Source organism: Micropterus salmoides, unplaced genomic scaffold (genome assembly GCF_014851395.1).
Source record: "Micropterus salmoides isolate LMB-PRFRI ecotype aquatic unplaced genomic scaffold, ASM1485139v1 Ms_hic_scaffold_7, whole genome shotgun sequence".
Classification (NCBI taxonomy): Eukaryota; Metazoa; Chordata; class Actinopteri; order Centrarchiformes; family Centrarchidae; genus Micropterus; species Micropterus salmoides.
This window is the reverse complement of record NW_024044459.1, coordinates 4,578,414-4,601,083: the sequence shown is the minus strand read 5'-3', so window position 1 is coordinate 4,601,083 and position 22,670 is coordinate 4,578,414. Positions and strand designations below refer to the sequence as shown.

General features: G+C 40.7%; 1 protein-coding gene across 3 annotated transcripts in view; it reads right to left on the bottom strand.

Annotated features, from left to right (window-relative positions):
• The window catches only part of tnc (tenascin C), a 48,048-nt gene that overhangs the window by 2,348 nt on the left and 23,030 nt on the right, over positions 1-22,670 (bottom strand). Inside the window, exons 9-22 of one of the 3 annotated variants that reach the window (XM_038704296.1) lie at positions 20,667-20,756; positions 19,252-19,515; positions 14,816-15,091; positions 9,146-9,418; positions 7,548-7,670; positions 6,329-6,472; positions 5,764-5,883; positions 4,522-4,665; positions 4,093-4,223; positions 3,855-3,987; positions 2,741-2,892; positions 2,041-2,137; positions 1,509-1,670; positions 251-414 (exon numbers count right to left, since the gene is read on the bottom strand). In XM_038704296.1, the coding sequence (XP_038560224.1) occupies positions 251-414; positions 1,509-1,670; positions 2,041-2,137; positions 2,741-2,892; positions 3,855-3,987; positions 4,093-4,223; positions 4,522-4,665; positions 5,764-5,883; positions 6,329-6,472; positions 7,548-7,670; positions 9,146-9,418; positions 14,816-15,091; positions 19,252-19,515; positions 20,667-20,756 (2,273 nt within the window). The remainder of the gene's footprint in view (positions 1-250; positions 415-1,508; positions 1,671-2,040; positions 2,138-2,740; positions 2,893-3,854; positions 3,988-4,092; positions 4,224-4,521; positions 4,666-5,763; positions 5,884-6,328; positions 6,473-7,547; positions 7,671-9,145; positions 9,419-14,815; positions 15,092-19,251; positions 19,516-20,666; positions 20,757-22,670) is intronic. The other 2 variants (XM_038704293.1, XM_038704294.1) reach the window with 2 other exon arrangements.

Below are 22,670 nucleotides of genomic sequence, written 5' to 3'. Positions count from 1 at the left end.
TCAAAGACTCTCTAAAACTACTGAAGGACTAAGGGATTCTAATCATAAGCCAGTGAAACCCCATTAGGGACCCCTGGAACCCCTTCAAAAACAGCTGAACCCTCTTCAGAAATCCTGAAATATCATCTCACTGGACCTCCATCAAGGACAGTCAGTGACCCAGGAAGCCCCTTGGGATCCTAATTTGCAATCCATGTTATGACATACAGTAACTGCATCATGAGCTGTGCTTTATGCAGCCATACTGTACCTTGCTATGACTGTTATCTCCATATCGACCCATGAGATTCACACGGTGGCAGTTTTTATACCAGAAGGCTCCCTTATAGGACAGGGCACAGTTGGTGACAGCAATGTCGTTGTCATGGTCGTAAGTGGAGAACGGACGGCCATGGTGGTAGGTCATTGAGTCGCCTACAGAGACACACAACACAGAGAGAGTCAACTAATTAAACTGCAGCTCAGTTTCTGAACTGTTACACTTTAAGTGTAGATGAACATTTCAGGTACAAACTGTGCACTACCTGGCCACTACAGTATTGTATTCTAGTCCATTTGAACATAATTTGATCTAGATATCATTCTTTTCAACTACTACCTTTATAAAATTTATACAAATAATATAAACAATAGACCAAATTGGACAACATTGACAAAATTTTCATAATTTATAAACTAAGATAACAGAACTTCAAGGCACAAGTATATCTCAGTATTTTCAGCTTTAGTTTAACATTTTATTTATACAGTTTTGTAAACTGTGTTTATGTATATAACATAACACACACAGTTTAAAGGCATAATGGATTTTCCTACAAAAAAAAAACAATGTATAGACTTGTGCAAAAATGTTTCCTCTCAAACATCACTTATGACCCACTAGAAGTGTGTGGAGGTGTGTGCCCTCTGCCTGTATTTTTATAATTTTATTTTTATTTTGCTGTGTTCTGGACTTTCTGGGCATCCGCCTTTTGGCAGCGAGCTGGGTCTGAGGTTTGGACAATTAAAATGTAGCAACCAAGTTACTGTTCTCTGCTCTCTGTCTGTAAAACAACGTTTGGAGACAAGTTAGGACAGGCTATGTGAGACTATAGGTTTATAAAGAGCTGCAGGTCTGTGTGTCTCTTTGACTGAGGAGTGGCTGAGCTGGAGAGGACAGGATGAAGCGTGGCTGCGGCTGCATTCACACAAAATCTTGCAAGGTGGCTCCTTCCCACAGGGCTGTGTGGAGGTATGGCTGTGTGTACACAAACTGCTAAGTGCTGAAAATAGTCCCCAACAAATGCACTATTCCTCCTGTTAGAGTAAGGTTTGCTCAAAACTACAGTATATATGAAATATAAATATGAAACTATATATTTATGAGCTGTATGTATTTATTTGTGAAAACAATTTTATATTCCTTCAGTAGGAACCAACGGGGATGAGTGCCACAGACAGAATAGCGAAGTCAGAAAGTAAAAGCATTGTGTACATGTTTGGCTGCAGGCTCCAGAAGTCAGCGTTACCTGCTGTTCCACTGTATCCTCCTACATGGACTTTGTAGCGAGTTCGAGGTTCAGAAACAGAAAATTTGTCGTACTGAGCGTAGGCTGTTTCTCCCTTATCTCTCAGGTCAACTCGCAGCTCGTATTGTCCTCCAGCTGTGATCTTATGCAAGTTGGAAAGACCTGAGTGACAGAGAAGATTATATAGATGTTTGGACAGCAATAACAATTCAGTGATAAGATATTATTATCAGATAATGCATTATTTTACATTTAAATAAGTAAGGAATTAAGGATAAATACTATTTGAGGGCTCATACATCTATTTGGATTCAAGCTTTTTATTCCATTATTGAATATTTTTGATTTAATATCAACTTCTTTTGTAGAGTCTGATCAAAATCTACGGGGCTTAATAAATTTTGGAACACATTACCTGATAATTACCCAAAACATATCACATGAGTAATGGGTGATGCTGGATGCTGTTCATTTGTATAAATCATACAATCATGGAATACTGTGTTGTGCTCTGATGTTTGCTAGAAATTACCCAGCCAGAATTCATCATTCATGTCACCGAAGCCAGCTGTGTAATTCTTCCAGTTGCGGAAAAACTCCAGTCTACCACTCTGGCGTCTGAGGAAAACCTGCAAAGAGAAAGACAATAAGAAATGAATATTGTGTGATTTTACTGATTGCCAGACATTCCCAATGCAAATTAGGTTTATGTGAAATATCTGACAATCATAACTGTTATATATGGGTTTTCAAAGCAAAATGACATTTTCAAAAAATATATATCATGGATATCAAAACTCAACTGGCACATAGATGCACAGCAGAATATAGTCTCATCACCAGAGAAATGCAATTATCAATCTCAATAATCTCAATAATTTCTCCATGATTTCATTCTTAACTAATATTAAAGCTAAAATAAATTATTAGTATTATATTATATTGTTATTTTTTATGTGTAATTGGGTAGAGAGGGACCAGCAGTAAACATTACACTGAAAGACGCTAAAACTCTCTATAGAGCTGAGAGTAGCTGATAATTTGAGGGATCATTGTTTGTGGGTTCGTCACTACAAGTGATACCTTTCACATCACAAATAGTCATTTGTCCCATAATGTAAAAATAGTGCAGCTTTAAATATTAATACATAAATATTAATACATACATATACTATATATATGTGTGTGTGTGTGTGTGTGTGTGTGTGTGTCCCTGTTAGCCAGTGACTTACAATCCATCCGCCTCCATCAGTGCTCATGTCACAGTAGACCTGGATTGGCTGGCTCTCATCTCCGCCCAGATAGATGGTGTACAGGTCTGATGAGGTGTCGCCATTCAATAAGGCTTGGGAGCAGTCCTTGGGGTATCTGTACAGCACACCAGCTAAACACACGCATGATTTGTGGAACAATCAACAAAGTGGACTAAACAGACTCCATAACAAGGAGGATAATAAAGGATGTCTAGGTTGTCTGGTGACTCTTACTGGTTTTGTGAATAATGGTGGACTGCATAAAGCGCACAGTGCGTAGGATACAGAAAGAGTGGCAGATCACTTTTGGTATTTTTATGGCTGCAGGCACGTGAAGCTGGACACGTCACCAGCCGATCACCAGGATAACATTGTGGGTAAATGAACACAATCTCACTCAAATTCACACCTGCTAGTAATTTGGTAAGTTTCCACTTAACCCAAAATGCTAATATTTTTGGACTGTGGGAGGACATTGAACCACCTCTAATGAGGTATAGTAAATAGTCGTTGACTATGTAATTTATACTGTGTAATCAGAACAATTTTAAGAGTTACAATTGCTGCCAGTTCAAGCAGCCATTGTAATGTGCGTTGTTCTTCTGACGCCTGTGCACACCTTGCTATGGCAGATGGAACATCAAGGACCACGATGGAAATAAGTCCAGGACTTTCTCGTGTTATCCTTAACAATTTCTTCACATGCAATGTGTTTTTTTATCTTGTCAAATTAGCTAAACTAGACTAAAAATACTTGTAGGCAACCAGCCCTGGGACCAATCCAGGAGCTATTTGATGTGAGGCACCAGTGCTACCATTGGACTTCTGGGCTGCCCTAACAATAAGGTCCCTACTTCTACCAAAGTAGAGTTAGCATTTCTCTACTGCACAAAGATAGGGCCCTTAAAGTTTGCTCATCTTTGAGGATCTTGTTTCTCGTGGAGTTTTACATAGTTCAGGAGTCATTTGAAATGGGGTCATTTGCCCTTCCACTGCATTATCATTATAAAATACACCTACTAAAATCTGTTTGATACTTTTTGACATATCTTGCAACAGACAACCTGCCCAGTGTGTATATAAGTCCACTCACTGGTGGTGAAGACAGTGGTGATGACTCTGCTTCTCTTAGGACCAGCAATGGCCTGCAGCTTGACTGAATACTCCGTGGAGGCGCTGAGCTGAGCCATGTTATAGGAGACAGCAGTGGGACTGAGGACCACCTCCTGAAGGAGGAAACATGTTCAAACATTTTATTCCCAAACCCCATTTTATAAATTTAATGTAATACCAGTTAGACCAGCGTCTGTGGAGTTCTGATGTCTGCTCACCCGGACGGTGCCGTCTGCAGACTCGAAGCTGAGGATGTATCCAGTGATGTCAGCGCGAGGCGGCTTCCAAGTCAGCATGCCGTTCTCTGTCTGGATGTTACTGGCTGCCAGGTCCTGAGGAGCGTCCACATCTAAAAACATAACAGCCAATTTCATATTTTAGTTTCTCTGTCGGATGTTCTTTGTCTCAGCTGTTCCAGGACCTTTGTGTGATGTCATTCATGTTTAGTTATTAATCCTGTTTATATTCAAGAAACAAACAACAGTATATCTACAGAGTTCCTCCTCTTGGTTGCACTTTTATTTCAGATGAAAGATGCTACTTTAGTTTACTTGGCAAATGTCCATTTTTGATTTAGTTTCAGATCAGCAAAGATAACAATCAGTCTCAGGAAATAAATAAATGAACTTTTCAGCCAGAATGCTCACCAGTGGTAAACTCAGTTGTAGTGGCTGCACTCTTAGCCAAGTCCCTCACAGCATAGACCTTCACAGTGTAATGTGTTGCCGGCGTCAAAGAGCTCATCTCAAACTCCACCACGTTTCCTGACACACGTTCCATCACTGGGGCCACTGGGAAGATACAAACAAGCAGGCCTTAAGTTAGCACATGAAGGCTGAACATGCAGGATAAGAGGCTGGGTGTACAACAGGAAGCAAATTTGGTTTGGACTGGACCATTCAGTCTGGCTAACGAAAAAAGGAATAAAAGGTCAGAATTTATTTTTACGTTTTTTGTGAGCATCAGAAGAGGACTACTGTGAACTATTAGATAGAGAACCTATTTTTTTCTGGGTGGATTTTCTTTCAGATTTGTGGATTTCTGACTCTTCTTCACGGTGCGCATTCACTAAAAATGATCACTGCACAGCACCTCACGAGAGTAAGTGGAATATTATCAGACATTTTAATGATTTCTGAGGTGATGTAGTGTTAATGACACATATTAACCTTTATTATCCGGTTCACCAGTGTTGATAGACGGCCTGTAGCCTGCATGATAATCATATAGGCATTATTAGACCAGAAATATCCCAAGTTATAGGCTACAGAAGGCATTATTGTCTCCTCTTACTATAACTGTCTAAACTCCAATGCTTAAGAACATATCAGTGAGGAGGATGGTGGGGTTTTATGCAGGAAACCTTGCACACTGCATGAAATGTTACAATGTGCACTATGTTCATATCAGGCTAGGCCTTGATTCAGTTCTTGATTATTAGATTACCCATTTTGCCCAAGAAAAGACAGGGTAATTTTCCTTTAATAAAGCCAACAAAAAACTAAAATCTGACCCATTATTTAGTTTTACCAGACTGAATGGATTAATAGAATCATTGGATGGTGCACGGACCTCTAACTCAGATATGAAATTGTTCCCTTCCCTTTGAAAACTTTCTGGAAACATCTAAGAAAACTTGTCTTTGCACATCTCAACAAATTTGTTGGGGCAGGAAGCAATTCTCATTTCTTCTTCACTGAAAGGCAGCCATGGTCATATAATGATCATCACTGTTTTTCAACATCTCAATCATGATTCAACTGTGGATGGTGGGAGAACTATTGTAAAATCAAATTGCTGTCTTATGTACAGTATGTATGCTTATTTATATATATCTATATGTATTATCTGTGTTAGATTGTGTGTATGTGTGTGTAAATACTAGATACCTGAGTCTGCACTGTAGGTGATGACATAGCCGTCCACAGTAGCGATGGCGGGCTGCCAGAGCAGCAGAGCTTCAGTGTCTGTAATGTTAACTGCCGTGAGTCCACGGGGCTTATCCAGAGCTGTAAGAAACACACACACAGACACACACACACACACACTCAGTCAGCATGAGTAGATCGCACTCAAATATCTCTCTATGGACACAGCTATTGTGTTGTGTTGTAGAAGGAAGCGACAACTCTCCACCTTAAGACATGCTGCTGCTTGAACACAAATGATGAACACATGAATCAAACATTGTTAGTGATTCACTTTAGCTAAGTAGTTGCTTTTGTAATTGTTACTTGTACAACAACCCATCAATTCTATTCATATTTTGTTTTTTCTTATCAATGCTGCATATAGGCTATTATTTGGATTGATCTTAATGATTGTTGTGAATGTAATTTTTATTCAACAGCTGCTATACAAGCAAAAATAAATTTTTATATCGAGCCTTAAGAGGATGAGTGTGTGTGTGTGTGTGGGGGGGGGGGGGTGGGATAAGTCTCAGATAAGTCTTACCTGTGGTGACGCTGTCTGATCCAGGCTCACTCTCCCTTTGGCCCTTGACAGCAATAACAGTGACCTCATAGGTGACCCCAGGGGTCAGGTTGGGCAGCACAGTTTGAGACTCGGAGCCGTCCACTGTCAGCGTCTTAGCATTACCTGTGAGTCAAAACAAATATTTGTTGTTATATTTTTGGAGTTACAGTGAAGAGAGTATAATTTAAAATGTAAAATATTTAAACATTTTCCCATTTTAACACAAAAGTAAGCCTAATAATGTGTTGTTTTTACTCAAATGTAGTTATTTTAGGTCATTTGATCAGTTTTGTCGTTTTTAGGCCAAATACGGTTTTGATAACCTCCGAGCAAAGTTTCTTGAAACACACAAAGCACATGTGTCGGTCATCATCAGGTCAAAAATCATTTACATTGGGTCTGAGATTGAGGAGACATCTCAGTTTTTGGTTGGTTGGAAATGGCCGGCTTTATAGCTTCATATTGAAAATAAAATATCAATTTGAAATATCAATTTCAGAATATAAATAATAATTTACGAAATGAAGTTCATATTGATTTCAGGTTAATGTTTTCAGCTGCCTTTTTATGTCACTGTCCTGTGTTCTCTACATCTGCAAATTAACTTCTATTATGATTACTTTTGTATCTTCAAAAAAGGGGGCGCATACATGGATATAAATTGATATTTAAAAGTTATTTTACTCCACTTCCTTCCGGTTTCATCTGTATTTCACAATTGTTTTGTGTGGTACCTTTCCCTGTTACCTGGCAAGTGATGACTTTTTAGGTTTCGCACATTAAAGGGTGATATCCATTAATGTCAATGCCATCATGTTTTTTTTTTTGCCTCTTTCAGTAGAAATACCTGTAACAAGTCACTAGGGGGCAGAATCAGTCAATCATTGGAAAAAAGAGTTTGCACTGCAGATGATGGAGGATTAAACTGATTGATAGAGCAGCGAGAACGTCCATACTGGCTATAAAGTCATTCATAACCTTGAACCTTGAAATCTCTTTTTCTTGATGTAAGTAGGGATGTAGTTGAGGTTAAAACTATTAGAGCTTTGAGCTTGTTTGGGGCTAAATCCCCATGTTATAAATGCTCCCTTTCTTCATTTTTCCCCCCAGATTAGTTTAACTTTGGGGGATTTTCCTGAATCGTGACAGTGCTGTGGTCAGATCTTCCCTGACTCTGTAGCGAATTATTCACACTGACCTCCATGAGCAGGCACATAAGTGACCCTGTAGCTGTCCACCCGAGCTCTTGGAACCACCCAGTGAACGGTAGAGGACGTGTCGGTGACATCAGAGAAGCGGATGCCCTTGGGTGAGCCCATGTCTGACACAAACAAGACAGAAACAGCAGGTGGGGGCAAAACAAACAAAAAGCAGAAGGTTTAGTCAATATGAGAACTGCTTAGACTAGTGAAGACTGAAAAACAGAACATAGAGTATGTGTGTTACTGAACACCAATAAACCCACAAAAAAGACATATACTAGTGAGTATTTTCAAGAATACAAGAAAAGACACACAGGAATTAGGTTATTGTGGCCAGGGCAGATCCACCACTGAAAGGCACTGGTTTCAGAATGGAGCAAAAGAGAGAGTGCGTAAAAGACAGAGAGGTAGACAGACAAAGGGGGCCTGGGGAGGCCCGGGCTCACGGAGAGACCCTTCCCAGCGAACAGCGAGCCACAGTATCTTGCGTGACAGACCTGAGGAGATTAACTTGCCCCCATTTCATGGCAACACAAAAGTGAAACATGCGCCCAAGAGTAAAGCCTTACCCCCAGGGAGGACAGAGGACACAGCCATAGACACCCATTCTATGTGACACAGACAACTGCGCCCCCCCCACCACCACTACCACCATCACTTTACAAAGAGCGACTCCGACACATGGGGCCAGGCAGTCAGACAGTCAGAGACAACATTTGGTAGATGACCGGACGTAAACCACATAATGAAAGAAGCAGAGTAAAGAGCTGAGTAAATGTCCTGAGTGGGGGTCAACCAATATGAGTTTTCAAGGCATTTTTAATTGTTTTGAATTAAAGCTGCTATGCTGATTTTGTGCAAATATTCAGTATCTTTCAACTGGACCATTCATTTATGAATTAAATATTCATTAAAGGATGAGTAAACATGTGAAACAGCATTTAGCATGGGACACTAAATTCTCCATGACAACCAGGACAATACTGTACAATAATAATGCATCATCAATATAGTTACTTCATATCCATCATATCAGACTGGCAAGAGCCACTTTTAATAGAAGGTTCATATCCGTAAACCCATTCTGGATCATAATTCTGATCCAGCAGCAGTCTGGAGCCATGAGATCAGAAGCCCCGTAAGGTGCCATGTGGTCTGTCTGAACCCAGAGTGTGTGTTCTCGGATATTGCTGTAGACTTGGATTGTGACAAAAGGCCCTCTACTGGAACCACTCAGGAGCACTGACAGGCAGGTTGAAACACTGAACACCCCAACACAGCCGCCGACACAAGGCACACAATGAAGCCAGAGCTTCTAAATAACTTCTAAAGATAACCTTTATTATTTTGTCAAATTGCAGCGTTACGTGCCCTGGACAAATACCACGACACTTTGTTACTAGGTTAGTAGACAAAAATACATGTGATATAAAAGACAAATGTTAGAACACAGGTATTAATGACCATGTTGTCATGCTGTTACCATAAAAGACCAAATTGACAAGGCATGACGAACATTGACTATGCTGATCAGATCAGTGCAGAGTTTCGGTTCACAGTTCTGATTTCTCGTTTCTATCCTTTCACTGTGTACCTGTTCTCACCCCCTCGATTACAGACTTGGAGCGTCTTCCAAAAATGAGCCCAAAGATTTCAATTTTGTACTTGGTGTCCTCTGTAAGATCTGTAATGGCTGTGCTTCGCTCCTCGCCACCCAGCACCAGCTCTCTTGGTTGGCCTGGGCTCTCATCCGGGCTGACCATTATGACAAAGGTGTCCAAGGCGTCTTCTTCAGCCATCCAGTCCAGCCTAAAGCTCTCAGGGGTGATGTCAGAGACTAGGACAGCCTGCACCTCTGGTTCGGCCTCTGAGTGACAGGGGAAAGTCAGTTTTCCTCCTCTGTGGAAATTTAAGAATGTGTGCTTTGACATTCTAGGAACATGGCAGCGAAAGAGAGCGTATCACTCCATGTGCAAATGCGAGCATTGTTATATGGAAATTCAGCATCAGTCAACAAATAAAAAGCTTGAGTTTGCAGAGCGGCAAGATGAGAGTTTTACTGCAAAAACACACAGAAGGAAGAAATGAGCTGACAGTGGGTAGGTTGTTGAGCCTGACAGAAGTATCCAGTATCATTTAGGCTTAGTTAACTGACCTATCAAAGCCACTGTGGTTAGTATGATGAAAAACTGATTCAGTCATTCAGCTTGTGACTGACCGGAATTCATTTTCACAAAATTTCAGTAATGCAATACATGTAGGCTGCTGCTTTTTCTTCAAAATTTAGAAATATAGAAAAAACATATAAAATAAACTTATGTTTGATCTGTAATGATCTGTTTGATTTAAAAATGCAAGTGTGAGGGCCACAGGCTGTGCCTTGTACTCCAGCAGGGTTGTTTTTTGTGTCTACCTAATTCGCTACATACCCAAAACACCAGGCTATTGTTCACAGTACCGCAAAATGGAGAAAGTTAATGAGCTGTGTGCTCGCTAAACATGACACCAAACCATCTGAGAAGTAATGAGAGGAAGCATAAAGCAGTTTTCAGACTCCAAATCTTACATTGACATTAGCTTGTCACTCAAGTGAGTCAGCAGAATCGCTAGTAAAAATATAAACTTTAAAGGCCTGTGTCTGTGTGCTGTAAATCGTTTTGTCTGATTTACCCATGGCTGTTTTTCCATTGTATGTAACTTTGTTTCAGTAGCCTCTAATATTCAAGTCCCCCGTCTTTGGCTTTTCCTCAAAGTATGCTATGTAGCTCCCCCTATTGTTAAAAAAAGGCAAGATAAAGCCAGATTTCAAACATGGGTTTTAATACTCATAAGTGCCAGTAAGTAAAATTTACCCCTGTAGAGAAGCAACGCCTTTTGTCTACTAAAAAACAGGCATTAGACTTTCTCAACGCAGTGAGTGAAGGAGAGTCTCATGGTGGGGAGGTTTCAGGACTGAACGATGTGTCCTGGGTTGAATCAGCATCTGAACACTGCATGCATTCATTTTCATCAGCCAGTACAGCAGGACTATATAGATTTGTAACTTGTGTGTTACATGATCATCAAAACTAATGCTGCAGTGGAACCGCCTGTAGCCCTACATTTGGACTTTTAAACTTTTGTATGCAATTGTTTGGATGCCTGATGGAGTCAAAAGAAAAAACAATTTGAATGCCTGAAATGTGAGGATGCTGTTTGCTGGAAATGCAAAGGCAAGGTGCTGAATGTTTGCCAAAGTGTGTTTGACACATGTAATGTAGTAGAAATAATAACAAAATAAATGCATTTTAATGCATTTTACCCACTTTGGTGGTTATAGGTATTCAGCGAACCCTGGCGGTTCTAGTGTTAACGTATTCAAGATTGGAAATACAGCTCGCCGAACTAACCAGCGCTAATAGTTAGTACCATTGACTACTGTCTCTTAACTATCTGCAAAACATTCCCCTTTTGTAGAGCCATTTATACTCTCCAACAGAGGATATTAAATAAAAGCAGACAGTGCCACACAGCTAAAATAGCTACAATAGCGTACTCGATTCCAAGTCGTCACATATGGACATATGATCAAGGCCCTCTGGCGTTAGTTTGTGGTGCGCCGGGGGAAACCCTGTACTGTCATTTCTTTAATGCTTAATGAAGGTGTGGAATACTTAACAGAAAAGTCTGAGTAAGGTGGTTAGGGTGGACAGGTGCGCCAGAAACCAGACTTTCAATCTTGACTTAAGTGTGGAAGTTAGTTAGTTACGTTAGTAACGCTGTTATTTTAAAGGGGCTATATGTAGTTTTTTTAATGAAGTGAATCACTTTTTTATTGGCTGTGTGTGAAGGGATTGGAATCCCACATAAAAATTATCCACTTGCCGGGTTTCTTTGTTACATCTGATGGTCAGTATGCCTAATTCTTTGTGAAGACTTCAATTCGGATTTTCCAGTATACACACTCCTGAGCCTCTTGCCCCCTCCTCTGGTTCTGTACACACAGCAACAACACCACAGCTAACAAGATGGAGCACAACATAGACTCCAACACTACTCCATTTAAGGATAAAAACCAACACTAAAGTTTTATGTGCTGAAACCTGTCAGGCCAAACAAGAATCAAATTGACTTCAGTTGAAAACACAGTCAACATCAGAAAGACTTGAGTCGTGGGGAGACCTCCACTTTGGAACAGACAAAACCGAGTTGGCTTTCATCTTATTATATAGATAAACTAACAATACTGCAAATCATGGTGCAAAATAATATGGCTTTCTACATTACTTCACCAGCTAATGCAACTTGTATTACTATCCTGCCTGCAAGAAATGATTTAACAGTACAAAGCAAATGTGGGGAGATTTGTTTATACTAGCCTATACCAAATCACATTGCGCCGTTTCACAACATTAACAACTAGTTTTATTTTGAAAGTTGACCATTGCATACTTTTTGTCGCTAACTTGACTGTGGAGCCCTATAACAATGCAAACTGGTACCCAGGGCGTTAAGAAGCCACACCAAGTGGTCTTGACCAAGTGTCCATATATGACAAGTTGCGAGTGAGAATATGTTGACTTTGGAATTAATTGATTTTTCTGCACTTAAAGTAAATCAAATTGAATAAATTACATTATTCTTCAGATTCATTCAAACTCTGGTCTGACCATCTCATTCTTGTGCAATTCCTAGCAATTTCAAAATAAAGAGGTTTTGTCAAACAACAGCTGCTTTTCTTAGAATAGTGCTCAAATACAGTACAGTGCAGACATATAACTATGTGCATACAGATGAGAGTGTGTGCATGTGGTGTTGTTAAAGCTGGTAGTTAAGCAGTCATTAGCAGCAGCTAGTAATGACAGTGATAGGAAGAGAGGCTGAGAGACAGCAGGAGTCTACAGCTGCTGGAGAAAAAGCTCTGTTTCTCCAGAGGATGAGTCCGCTGAAGCTAATTAGCTGGAGGAACTTATGGTAGCAACACAGATGGATATAGGGACCGGACAGAGCTTTTAAAGTAGCCTGGATAGAAGCAGATATAAGTGGGCTCAGGAAAGCCTCAATAAAGCCGAGCGCCACTGCTCATTAAAACACTACACCAAATGTGAGGCTCTCAGGGGTCCTTGAACTAGCCTGAAACCCCTTTTTTTATTGTGAGGGAAAACGCATGAGGCATTTGTTGTGAGAAGAAGCGGTGGAAATGAGAAGCAGAGCAGACAAATCCCAGGGAGCTGTCACTCTTCATTAGCCGCAGGGCAGCTTTAGCTGGTCAGTGGAAGAGAGGGAGGGCCACATCCATCAGCTAACATGTGCTAGCTTGCTACTGATTTCACCCTCCCACCATTACCACTTCTACGCTTCTACCCCATATCCCTCCACACCCCCAAGACCTGAGGGAACACAATCCCGCTCACAAAAGGGAGCCTGTTATTGGAGGAGGTATGCACCGGCGCCAGCTAACCTGCTGAAAAGGGGGTCTGCAAACAGAAGCTCAGAGCTGGTTCCAGTCTTGCCTGATAACTTTACAAGAGCAGCTTGTGGTGATATGAATCACAACTGAGTCTAACTTGTTCTGGGCGCTGTCCACATCTCTTTGTGTTTCCATCAGTCAGTTGTTGTATAAAACTCCCCCTCTGTTAATCAAAGTTTCCTCACTCCCTTTTTAGAGAAGAACTTTATTTTCCCTATGAAGTCTTCCTCTGGTAGACTGACGATGACCACCGTGCATAACATAATCAAATTAGTCAGCGCTTGTATTCACAAGTTGGAATGTTTTATGGATTAAGTGATGCTAATGAAAAATGTTAAGACGGTTTCACCAGCCATTAGCATGCAGACAATGGGCCATGTTGAGCGCATGCCATATTCTGCGTGGCCCCAGAAGCCCCTGGCACCCTAGCACCAGAGCCCAGGGGCAATGGCAGCATGAGAATGAAGAGTGGTCCAGGCTTGGGGGAACTGGGGATGCATACAGAAGAGAGGCCTCTCACAAAGTGACAAAAGCGCCTCAGGGTTTTTTTTGTCCTCTGTCAGTCCTCCCATCTTTCTTCCACTTGACTGATCCTCATCAGTGAAATACTGAATGATGATGGCGGATTAGATGCTGACATGAAAAAATTGTCAACCAGCCCAAACCTATTCATTTTGACCTTCTAGTACTCAAAATGGTTTTATAGAGTGATGGTGAGGATGTATGTCCTTAAAAGGTATTTTGTTTTGGTTATGCTTTACCAGTAAAGGTGCTCAGAGGCCATTATAAGCCATCATTAGCAGATTTTGGTTTCACTGTTTACAACCCACTTATTAGGCACGTACTGTAATTCACAGCATGTTAATCACTGGTAATGACTGTGATTGGTGTAGTGGGTGGGGAATCCAGCGCACCTGTTGTGCCCCTGTTAAACAGCACGCTGAGCTTTTTTATGTGTTTCCGCCAGTTCACATAACAGACCAGGTGCTGTTTCAAGGCTGGACTAGTACCAACAGGCGGACTGACAGCTTAAAGATGGATCAAACACGGATCTGGGGCTGGACTAATATAGACTGAATGGGTTTTGTGTGGGTGCTGCTGTAAAGTGTTAGCCCATTTCCTGCATCAAAGGCAGGGTATGTGCATGATGGATGGCTGATGAGGGGGTGATTTTTGTGGATTGGAACTGTGCAAGCCAACTGAATGTCAAGGAGATTTTGTTTACCCCATGAAGAATAATTTCCATCACAGTGGCTGATAGGTAGATTGTCTTTATATACACCTTTTTGAAATGTACTTCCAATGCTGAAGGTTATTAAAATATGTCTATGGGGATGAGTATAACAAGCCTCCATCCCTACAGTTACACAGTCACAAAGATCTGTCAAATTAAGGTCTGCAAAAAATGCCCGGCTCAGTAAATAATGTTGCTTCCACTTTTGCGGGACAACTTTTTTTCTTGAACATTCTTGACAAAGCAATTAAATCTCTGTTGAAGCCAATGAAAGTGGCGCATTAGTAAGATTAATTAAGAGTGACTTTTTTTGAAGGGCATTGGAAAATCGACAGTGCCAATTTAAGTCTGACAGTGTAGAAACAAGGTGTTTCTATTACACCGATCAGAGTCATTGTAATACAACGTGACACAGTACTGAACAGCCACACCAGAACTATATGAATTGACAAACACCATTTGACAACTGCAAGCAACTGTAATTTGAAAAGTCCACACGGAAAAATTAATTCACTGTGTTCAGTTGAAGAAGAAGGAAGCAAAGGAAAAAGCGAAGCCCTAGCGTTGGCGGCGGTTGATACCTGTGATGGTGTCTGCATAGACAGGGTCTAAGACGGCCCCCCTGTACACCCCGTACAGATTGGCCCTGTACCAGGTGGTGGGGAAGAGGCCAGAGATGGTGAGGCTGCGAGCATCGGCGGGCACCGTGTGGTTTTGCCACTCAGCGCCCGTCTCCGCATCAGTAACCTCGATCAAAAAGGCCTCGAACACCCCGTCCTCAGCAGACCAGGACAGGAGGAAGCTGTCCCATGATAAGTCGCTGATGGTGACGTTGGTCACCAAAGGCTTCTCCTCCTCTGGGTGATGACAAACACATCAACATGGAGTTACAGGACTCGGACAGACATACAGAATGAAGACAAAAGGTTAGACCAATGCAGGTTTTTGAAAGCCAGTTGAAAAATCCAGAATTGGCTCCATATATCGGTCCAACCTTACAACATACAAACACAGATATGCAGAAAATCCTTGGGTTCTATTTCTTGTTGACAGCAATGTACACTGTGAAAACAAGACTGAGCTACTGCTCAAAGGTGGATGAGTCTTCCTAGACAATATCAGCTGCAAAAAAAAGGGGGCAACATTGATGACCTCTCATTTGTATTTGAATCACTTCATTTTCCTGTCAAGAGAAAAAAAGACAAAAGACCTTTACTTTGTCTGGAGTGGAAATATTCCCTTATTTCCACTACAAAAGGCCAGAGAGATAAAATAATCTCATTATCAATGGCTGCCTATAGTCATCTCCTCTATATCACCATATGGGAAGACTTAAAGACAGAAAGCAGCGGGCAGACATGCTGATGCAGCTTGTGTGCATTAATGACTGTGAATGAGCCATTAACAATTGAAGGTGCAGCGTAGCCCGGCCAGAATGGCAGAAGTACGCTGTCCACTTCAAACCTATGGAGAGGCCATGCAGAGCCACACACAGCAGCCTGTAATAGGAGTCCACTGAGTGTGCAAGCATTCAGATAGCAGATTAGAAAGAGATGGAGATAGATGGTGCAGGTAAACATCAAGGCTCCCATTATCCTCTTTTCACTGTGTGGCAGAGTGGAGCGCAAATGGGATGGTAGACAATAGGAATGGGTTGGGGTAGGCGGGGGTTTACTGGAATTAGCTGATCATCGTTTAAGAGAGCCACGGACAAGCAAAATGCAATTACTGTATGATGTGTCTGATCAGTTTCTGGGAGTATTTGAGTCAGCGTTGTGTTCATAGCTGCAAACTTTAGATAAACAGGAGTACTAAGAACAGCAATACTCCCATTTAGCGTTTATAAGCACATAAAACATTTAATAAATGGTTTATAACCATTAGAATGTAATTGTATGCAGATTTAGGTGTTAATATATTTGTAAGTGGAGGCTGCGGATAATGAATGACAATATAGTAAAACATCAAATATGTCAAATATCAAATATAGCTTTTTTTACTACAATAACTACATTATACTGTGTTATAAATCATTTATTCAATGTTTGTACACTGCTTAAAAATGTTAAATAGGGTTGTAACCTTTAAGACAAACATTCTATTTTGCTGTAATTCTTTTGAAGAGACCTCTTACATTTTAAGAAGTTCTCATTTGGGTAAAGGGAAACGTAGAAACATTCTTGTTAAAGCTAGCTTAATAAAAATAAATATGATCGTTTTTAGTTAGCTAAAGTGAAGGTAAAATGTCCATTTTACCAACCTTTAAGCTGAGCTTCATTTCTGGTTGTCACATGCAGTTGAAGATGTGTGTCATGACTACATCAAATGGTCTCCTGAGATATCACCTTTTCATTCTGATATCTGCCATTTGATACACACTCATTCATATCACACTACAGCATTACAAGCACACTCATCTTAAGAATGAGATCAAGCCTCTAACCCAGACAATGTCTGTGCTTTCATACACTGCTGCACAGATCATGTCAAGGCATGCAGGACATTTTCATGCTTTGTGTTCCCAGTTTTTCTTTGCAGAGAATCAGCGGAATATGAAGTAAGACACCCCAACATAGTGCCAAAAAGCAATATACAAATGTACAAACTGACTGTTGCTGGAACTGGTGTATATACACTTTGCAGAGTTTTTAACAATGTAATGTACAATGGCAGTCAAACATGTTTGTTAAACTTTTTCATTTATACAAATATGGACATTGAATGTTGGGACCACTACTGAAGATGTTATCATTCCCATATTATCATTGTTCCCTGAGCGCAACTCTTCCAGTCTGTTGTTCTCTTCCAGTCAGCTGATGAATTTAAATTATGATAATCCTGGCTTTTGTCTCCTGATTTCCATGTTTTATATACATCGGTTTGTTTCTACATCTTTCATTCTGCTTATAAAATCGCGTTTTTTATAAGCACGTTTTGGCTTAGTATTGATTCTCAGCAGGTCACTTAAGTGGCTTCTCTGAAACACTCAAAAAAAATTCTTGTAATCCTTTTGATGATTGTCAGGCACAAGAATAACCCCCAACCTCCATCCAGACCTCATCTCACCTCACTCCACCCCTCCTCTTTTCTTCAATCCCTCCTGTAAAACGAACGCGATCTGTGTTTGTACTTCGTGTCTGGAGATGATAAAGGCTGCAGATCGGCCGGGCTGTGGATTAGAGGGGTGCTGATTTCGGAGACAATGTTTTAACAGAGGTCCCAGCATGTGGCCTTTTATCTGACAGACCCACAGTTCATCGTGGTCAAATCGCACAAAACCAGAGGGGAGCGGGGCTCACGCCAACAATTATCACATGAATGAACATTGTGTTGAGCGCACACATGTCCATACAAACCCCCAGCCTCCCACACACACACACACACACACACACACACACACACACACCCTCAGTTTCACTTTATCTCAGTCTTTTAAGCCACTCAGTCTCTCAATCATACATGCCACACATGACCACACAGACAAGTGGACATAAGGAGCTCACACATGCACGTGCACACTCACCCACCCACATCCAAACACACACACACACACACACACACACACACACACACACACACATACACATACACACACACACACACACACACACACACACACACACACACACACACACACACACACACACACACACACACACACATACACACACACAGAAATCTGTATTCTGTTCTTCTTGTCAGTGTACAACCCAAAAAATGCAACAAAAGACAGTTATTCCAATACTTACCAATGTTTCCCTCATGCCATATCGATTTTTGCCCTTAGCCATGTATTTAATGGTAGCTCGTTGCATAACTGGGAGATTTACTTGTGAAATGTTTGGCTTGGAGGCAACCTGACCGCAGCACGAAAAATATGCCACAATCACCTCATTTGTCTTTTCTTGTTTTGGTTGAAAAAAACAGGGAAAAAAGAAAAATAATCCCACATGCTATAAATGAGCCTTGGGGGCAGGGGGTACAGACAGAGTGACTTACATTGAGAAGCTAACAATTAATTCAATTCATTGCCTCGGTTTGGCTGCAGTAGGCCTACTGAAGGACAAAAAAAAATTAACCTGTGGTTAATGAGAACTTCTCTTATTCTCTCAACCCCGTGCCACCAGCTAGAAACTTTCATTGAAACAGTGGGCTACATTCAGACACATTTTACAGCTACTGAAAATCCATCAGACACAAAGAAAGCAGCATTATAATTAATTTGGAGTTTCTGAAAGATGTCCAATATCCAGTCTCCTTCTAGCTTTGTTTTGGCCAACCATTTTGCTCTTTAGCTGCTAAATGCTCCACTATGTTCACCAGCTAGTTATTAACTTTGTCTGTCTGCTGTTCGGTGCTGGGCGGATAGCGAACATTAGGTTTATCATTTTCGCTGAAGACCGCTATCTGTGTGGATTGAAACAAGATTGACCAGTGAGACTGAACCAAAACAGTCAAACTGTTTTAGTTGTATTAAAATTAAAACAATTTATTGACCCCCTTCCATATTATGTGCAGTCATATGACCCATATAAAGATATAAGTGCAGCTTTAACTTTTAATCTACTCTGGATAACCCACAAAACACATTTGTAATGGTTTCCATAGGGCAGTTTCTTTAACAGAAAGAAGTTCCACTGAAAACTATCAGAGACGAGATCTTTGCGTAAGAATAACCAGGGTGTTTCTGAAAAGCCAAAACTATTTCCATGGCTCCCACTAGAGGTGACTGGGAAATAAGTGTAAATAAGGTGTTGGATGAATTGACAAAATAGCCAAAATCTTATCTGGGTAATACCACAGTAAAGTAAAATATCTTAAATGTCAGTGTTTTTATGTTGGAATAAATGCCAACCTGATAACTATAAACCTCCAGACATTTGTGCCAAAAAAGCTTCCTCTGTCTTCCACTGATTCCTCCCAGACATTTCAGACACCATAATGTCAAATTAGGAACTGCTGCTATGTCAAGAACATTGCTTTTGAAGATGGAAGGTGTGTTTTTGGCAGTGCTGACCTGTGGGTGCTGAGATGGTGGTGGGTACACTGGTCCTGCGGCCCCTCTCAGCAGTGATACTGATGGTGTACAGCATGCCCGGTGTAAGGCCCCTCAGGGTGTGAGACTCAGAGGTGCCTGGGACCACGTCCTCGGCCCTGTGGCCATCAGCAGATACGTAAACCAGTCTGAAGGAGTCCAGTTTGGCCAGGGGGCGTTTCCACTCCAACATCATGGTGGTCTCTGTCACCTCTGCAACAGTCAGGTCCTTGGGAGCATCCAGGGCTAATTAACGAGGTAGAGGAGAGGTTAAGAATAGAGGTTTAAGTTTTAATACTACAGAGCAACTACAGCCATTATCTTTATAATTTTTATATGAATTTCTCTGTAACTCTCATACAGTAACACAATATTAATTCAAACAGTAGCCATCTTATTAAACTGTTGTTTTTTTGTAATTTGTTTTATGTCCATGTTTTATTTCAAATAAAGAGTTCAAAGAAAGCATTACCATACCTGTAAAACTGAATAACTAAAGATATGGGAAGAAAGAACTGGCAAAACAATGTTTGATGGACAGAATATTCTAATAAAATGAAACACAGTGAAAACACAATGAATTGAGTGTATACAATTATAAAACAAAAAAAAACAGTTAACAGTTAACCCCTTTATGCTTGGGGTGAACTTTGATTGTTGCAACAGCAAAATGGTGAATGTATTTTCAGAAGACAGAACGCAAAGCTAATTTTTGAGGCAAAGTTGAAAATCCATCCGCACCAGCTAAAAATGATTCAGCTTGGGAGAAAAGCTTTATGAATCTACTTTATAAACGTACAGAGACAGAGAGAAAAATGAGAGAGACTGAATGGAAATGGAAGGAAAAGAAAGAACCAATGTCTCTGGTGAGTTCTGAAATCAGTCAGAGGCTGAGATGAACTCAAGCACACAGGCACACTCCCACAGACACGGTCAGTGCGTCCGTGTGCACATCTGGTACAGTACATTGGCTGGTTGGGGCGAATAAATAAAAATGGTCCAGTGGTCAAATTTGAGCGAATGACATGAGGCAATAATTCGCTTCACTTTTTGTCTGACCACATCATGAGGGAATAGAACTTAGGACAAGTAGAACTTTGGAAAAATTATATCTAAGTTAAAAGATATAAGAATTAGTATAATTATTAATTAATTAATTATTAATATTGAATTATTGTTGGTCTAAACATTATTATTTAGTTTTTTATTATTTTCTGATTTAAGAATGCTTTTTGTCTACATAGCAACATCAATATAAAATAAATCACAAAAAAGATTCTGTTTAGTATGGAGATATGCACTGACGTCAAACGGGGACAATGTGAAAAAGAGTGGAGGCACATACATACAATATAATGTGATTATATAGTAGGTATTTGTATGTGAGAGCATCTTACCAGTCACTGCATTGGTGGTTGTCGGCAGACTCTCCCGCTCGTCTTTCACCGCCGTCACACCCATCCCGTACTCTGTGCCAGGTCTCAGGCCTACATAACAGGGCAAAATAAAAAGCAGTGTCATGTTTTGTTTGTACAAATCCACTCTGGTGTCACCAAATGAACGATGGGGAGGTTCTGTAGTCAAGTGGCCAGCTGTTTCAGCTAATGGATCCAGTGCCTATGGCAAACACAAAAACGCTCTCATGTGCCTTGATTGCACAATAGATTGCAGCCTAATTGCATTTCATGGTAAGCCTGTGCTCACTGTGGAACATCGGTGTGGTATTTGCATTGATGGATCTATAGGGCTCTTGTCGCAGAGTAGAGTAGAAACACTACTTGCTATGATACAGCAGGCTCTGGAGGCCCTTTGGTCTCTACAATTAAGCCCTCTCTTGGCCTGATCGCCTCTTATTCCTTTATTAACTCCCACAGAGGTCATCACACACAGAGTATTGCAGCATGAAATTACACCTAATGCCCAGGAAACTCATTATCAATAAAATCACGAGCGTGAAGGCAATTACAGATAATAACTGTGTGAAAGAAGTGCTGAGGTGTGTGTGGAGCAGAGGGGGACGTCGGCTGAATGGACACAGTGCTTTATTTCCATGGGATGGGCCTCCCAAGGACAAAGAATTGGGCCAGACAAAGACACTATTAGACCGTTTTTGGAAGCTTTTTTTTTGTTTCTCATGGTGTCTAATCCTGCCATGCTGCAGCTCACAGTGTAGAAACAAACAGAAAAAAAACACATCCGCCTCAAAGCATGGCTTTATAATGTCAGCGGTGCAGACTGATGAAAACGCGCCTGCTTTTCTTGTTCGAACAAGATCTCACAGTAAAACAAGCAGCAGTGTTATTCCATTTAAAGTCTGAATGCCAAACCCCCCTGGGTGGTTTTCTAATAAAGTGGGCCTTTTGTAGACGGGCAAACATTTCACAACACAAAACAAAGGCAACCCATTTTGGAAATGAGCAGGCTGAATATAACACTAACCATTTAACGGGGAGCGCCACAAACACTTGCCCGAAGAATTAGGAGAATAAACACTTCACACTGTATAATTTTTTTTCACACAGACGCTTTTCAGCTGTGTCATTTGGATGCAAAGTGGTAAAGTGCTAATGTGAACTCAAAGCAGACAAAAGAATGAAAACACTGAATATGTCCGCTGTGAAACAGCCCGTCCATTTGGCTAAGGAGGACATAGTTGTTTATTACTGTAACTGTGATCAGTGCTAGTCGTAGCCTAATTGATCTGACATGGTGAGTGGGTGCTGGGTCATAAATGAATTCAACTGTAAGCTACTGCAAAATCCTTTAACTTGTAACTAATGCTATGGTCAATATTTTTTTTACTAATGTGTTTTAGATAAGATATAAGCCATTAGCAACACTTGTCTTGCTGAGAGGATCACCAGCTAAATACATTTTTCACAACCTGGCAACGTAAAGGTTGTTCTAATTAATGGCTCATAAATAATCTATAAAGAATTAGTAAATTATTTATTACCCATTTTGTCTGTGAAGATTCTTAGTCCTCCAGGTCATAGTTATAGTCAAGGCAACTTGGTTGAAGATACTCGATCTAACCTGTTAGTTACAACTTATAAACCCCTACTAAATGATGGTTTATTAGAGTGAAAGTGGTGGCATATTAGATTTTTCAGAACCTGGCAACCCAAATGTTTTAATGGCTTATACATAATAAATACATAATTTATTAACATTAAGAAAACACTAGATAAAGGGTGCCTTATTAGAATATTTTTCACTATGTAGTAGGCGTATCTATCTGCAGTATTCACTCTGTGCCGTCCCCAGTACAAGAGCTCTACCATTAAGTCAGCTTGTAATGTCAAATTTTTGGTGACAATGGATGTTTGTATGTCTGTGTGTGTGTGTCTGTGTGTGTGTGTGTGTGTGTGTGTGTGTGTGTGTGTGTGTGTGTGTGTGTC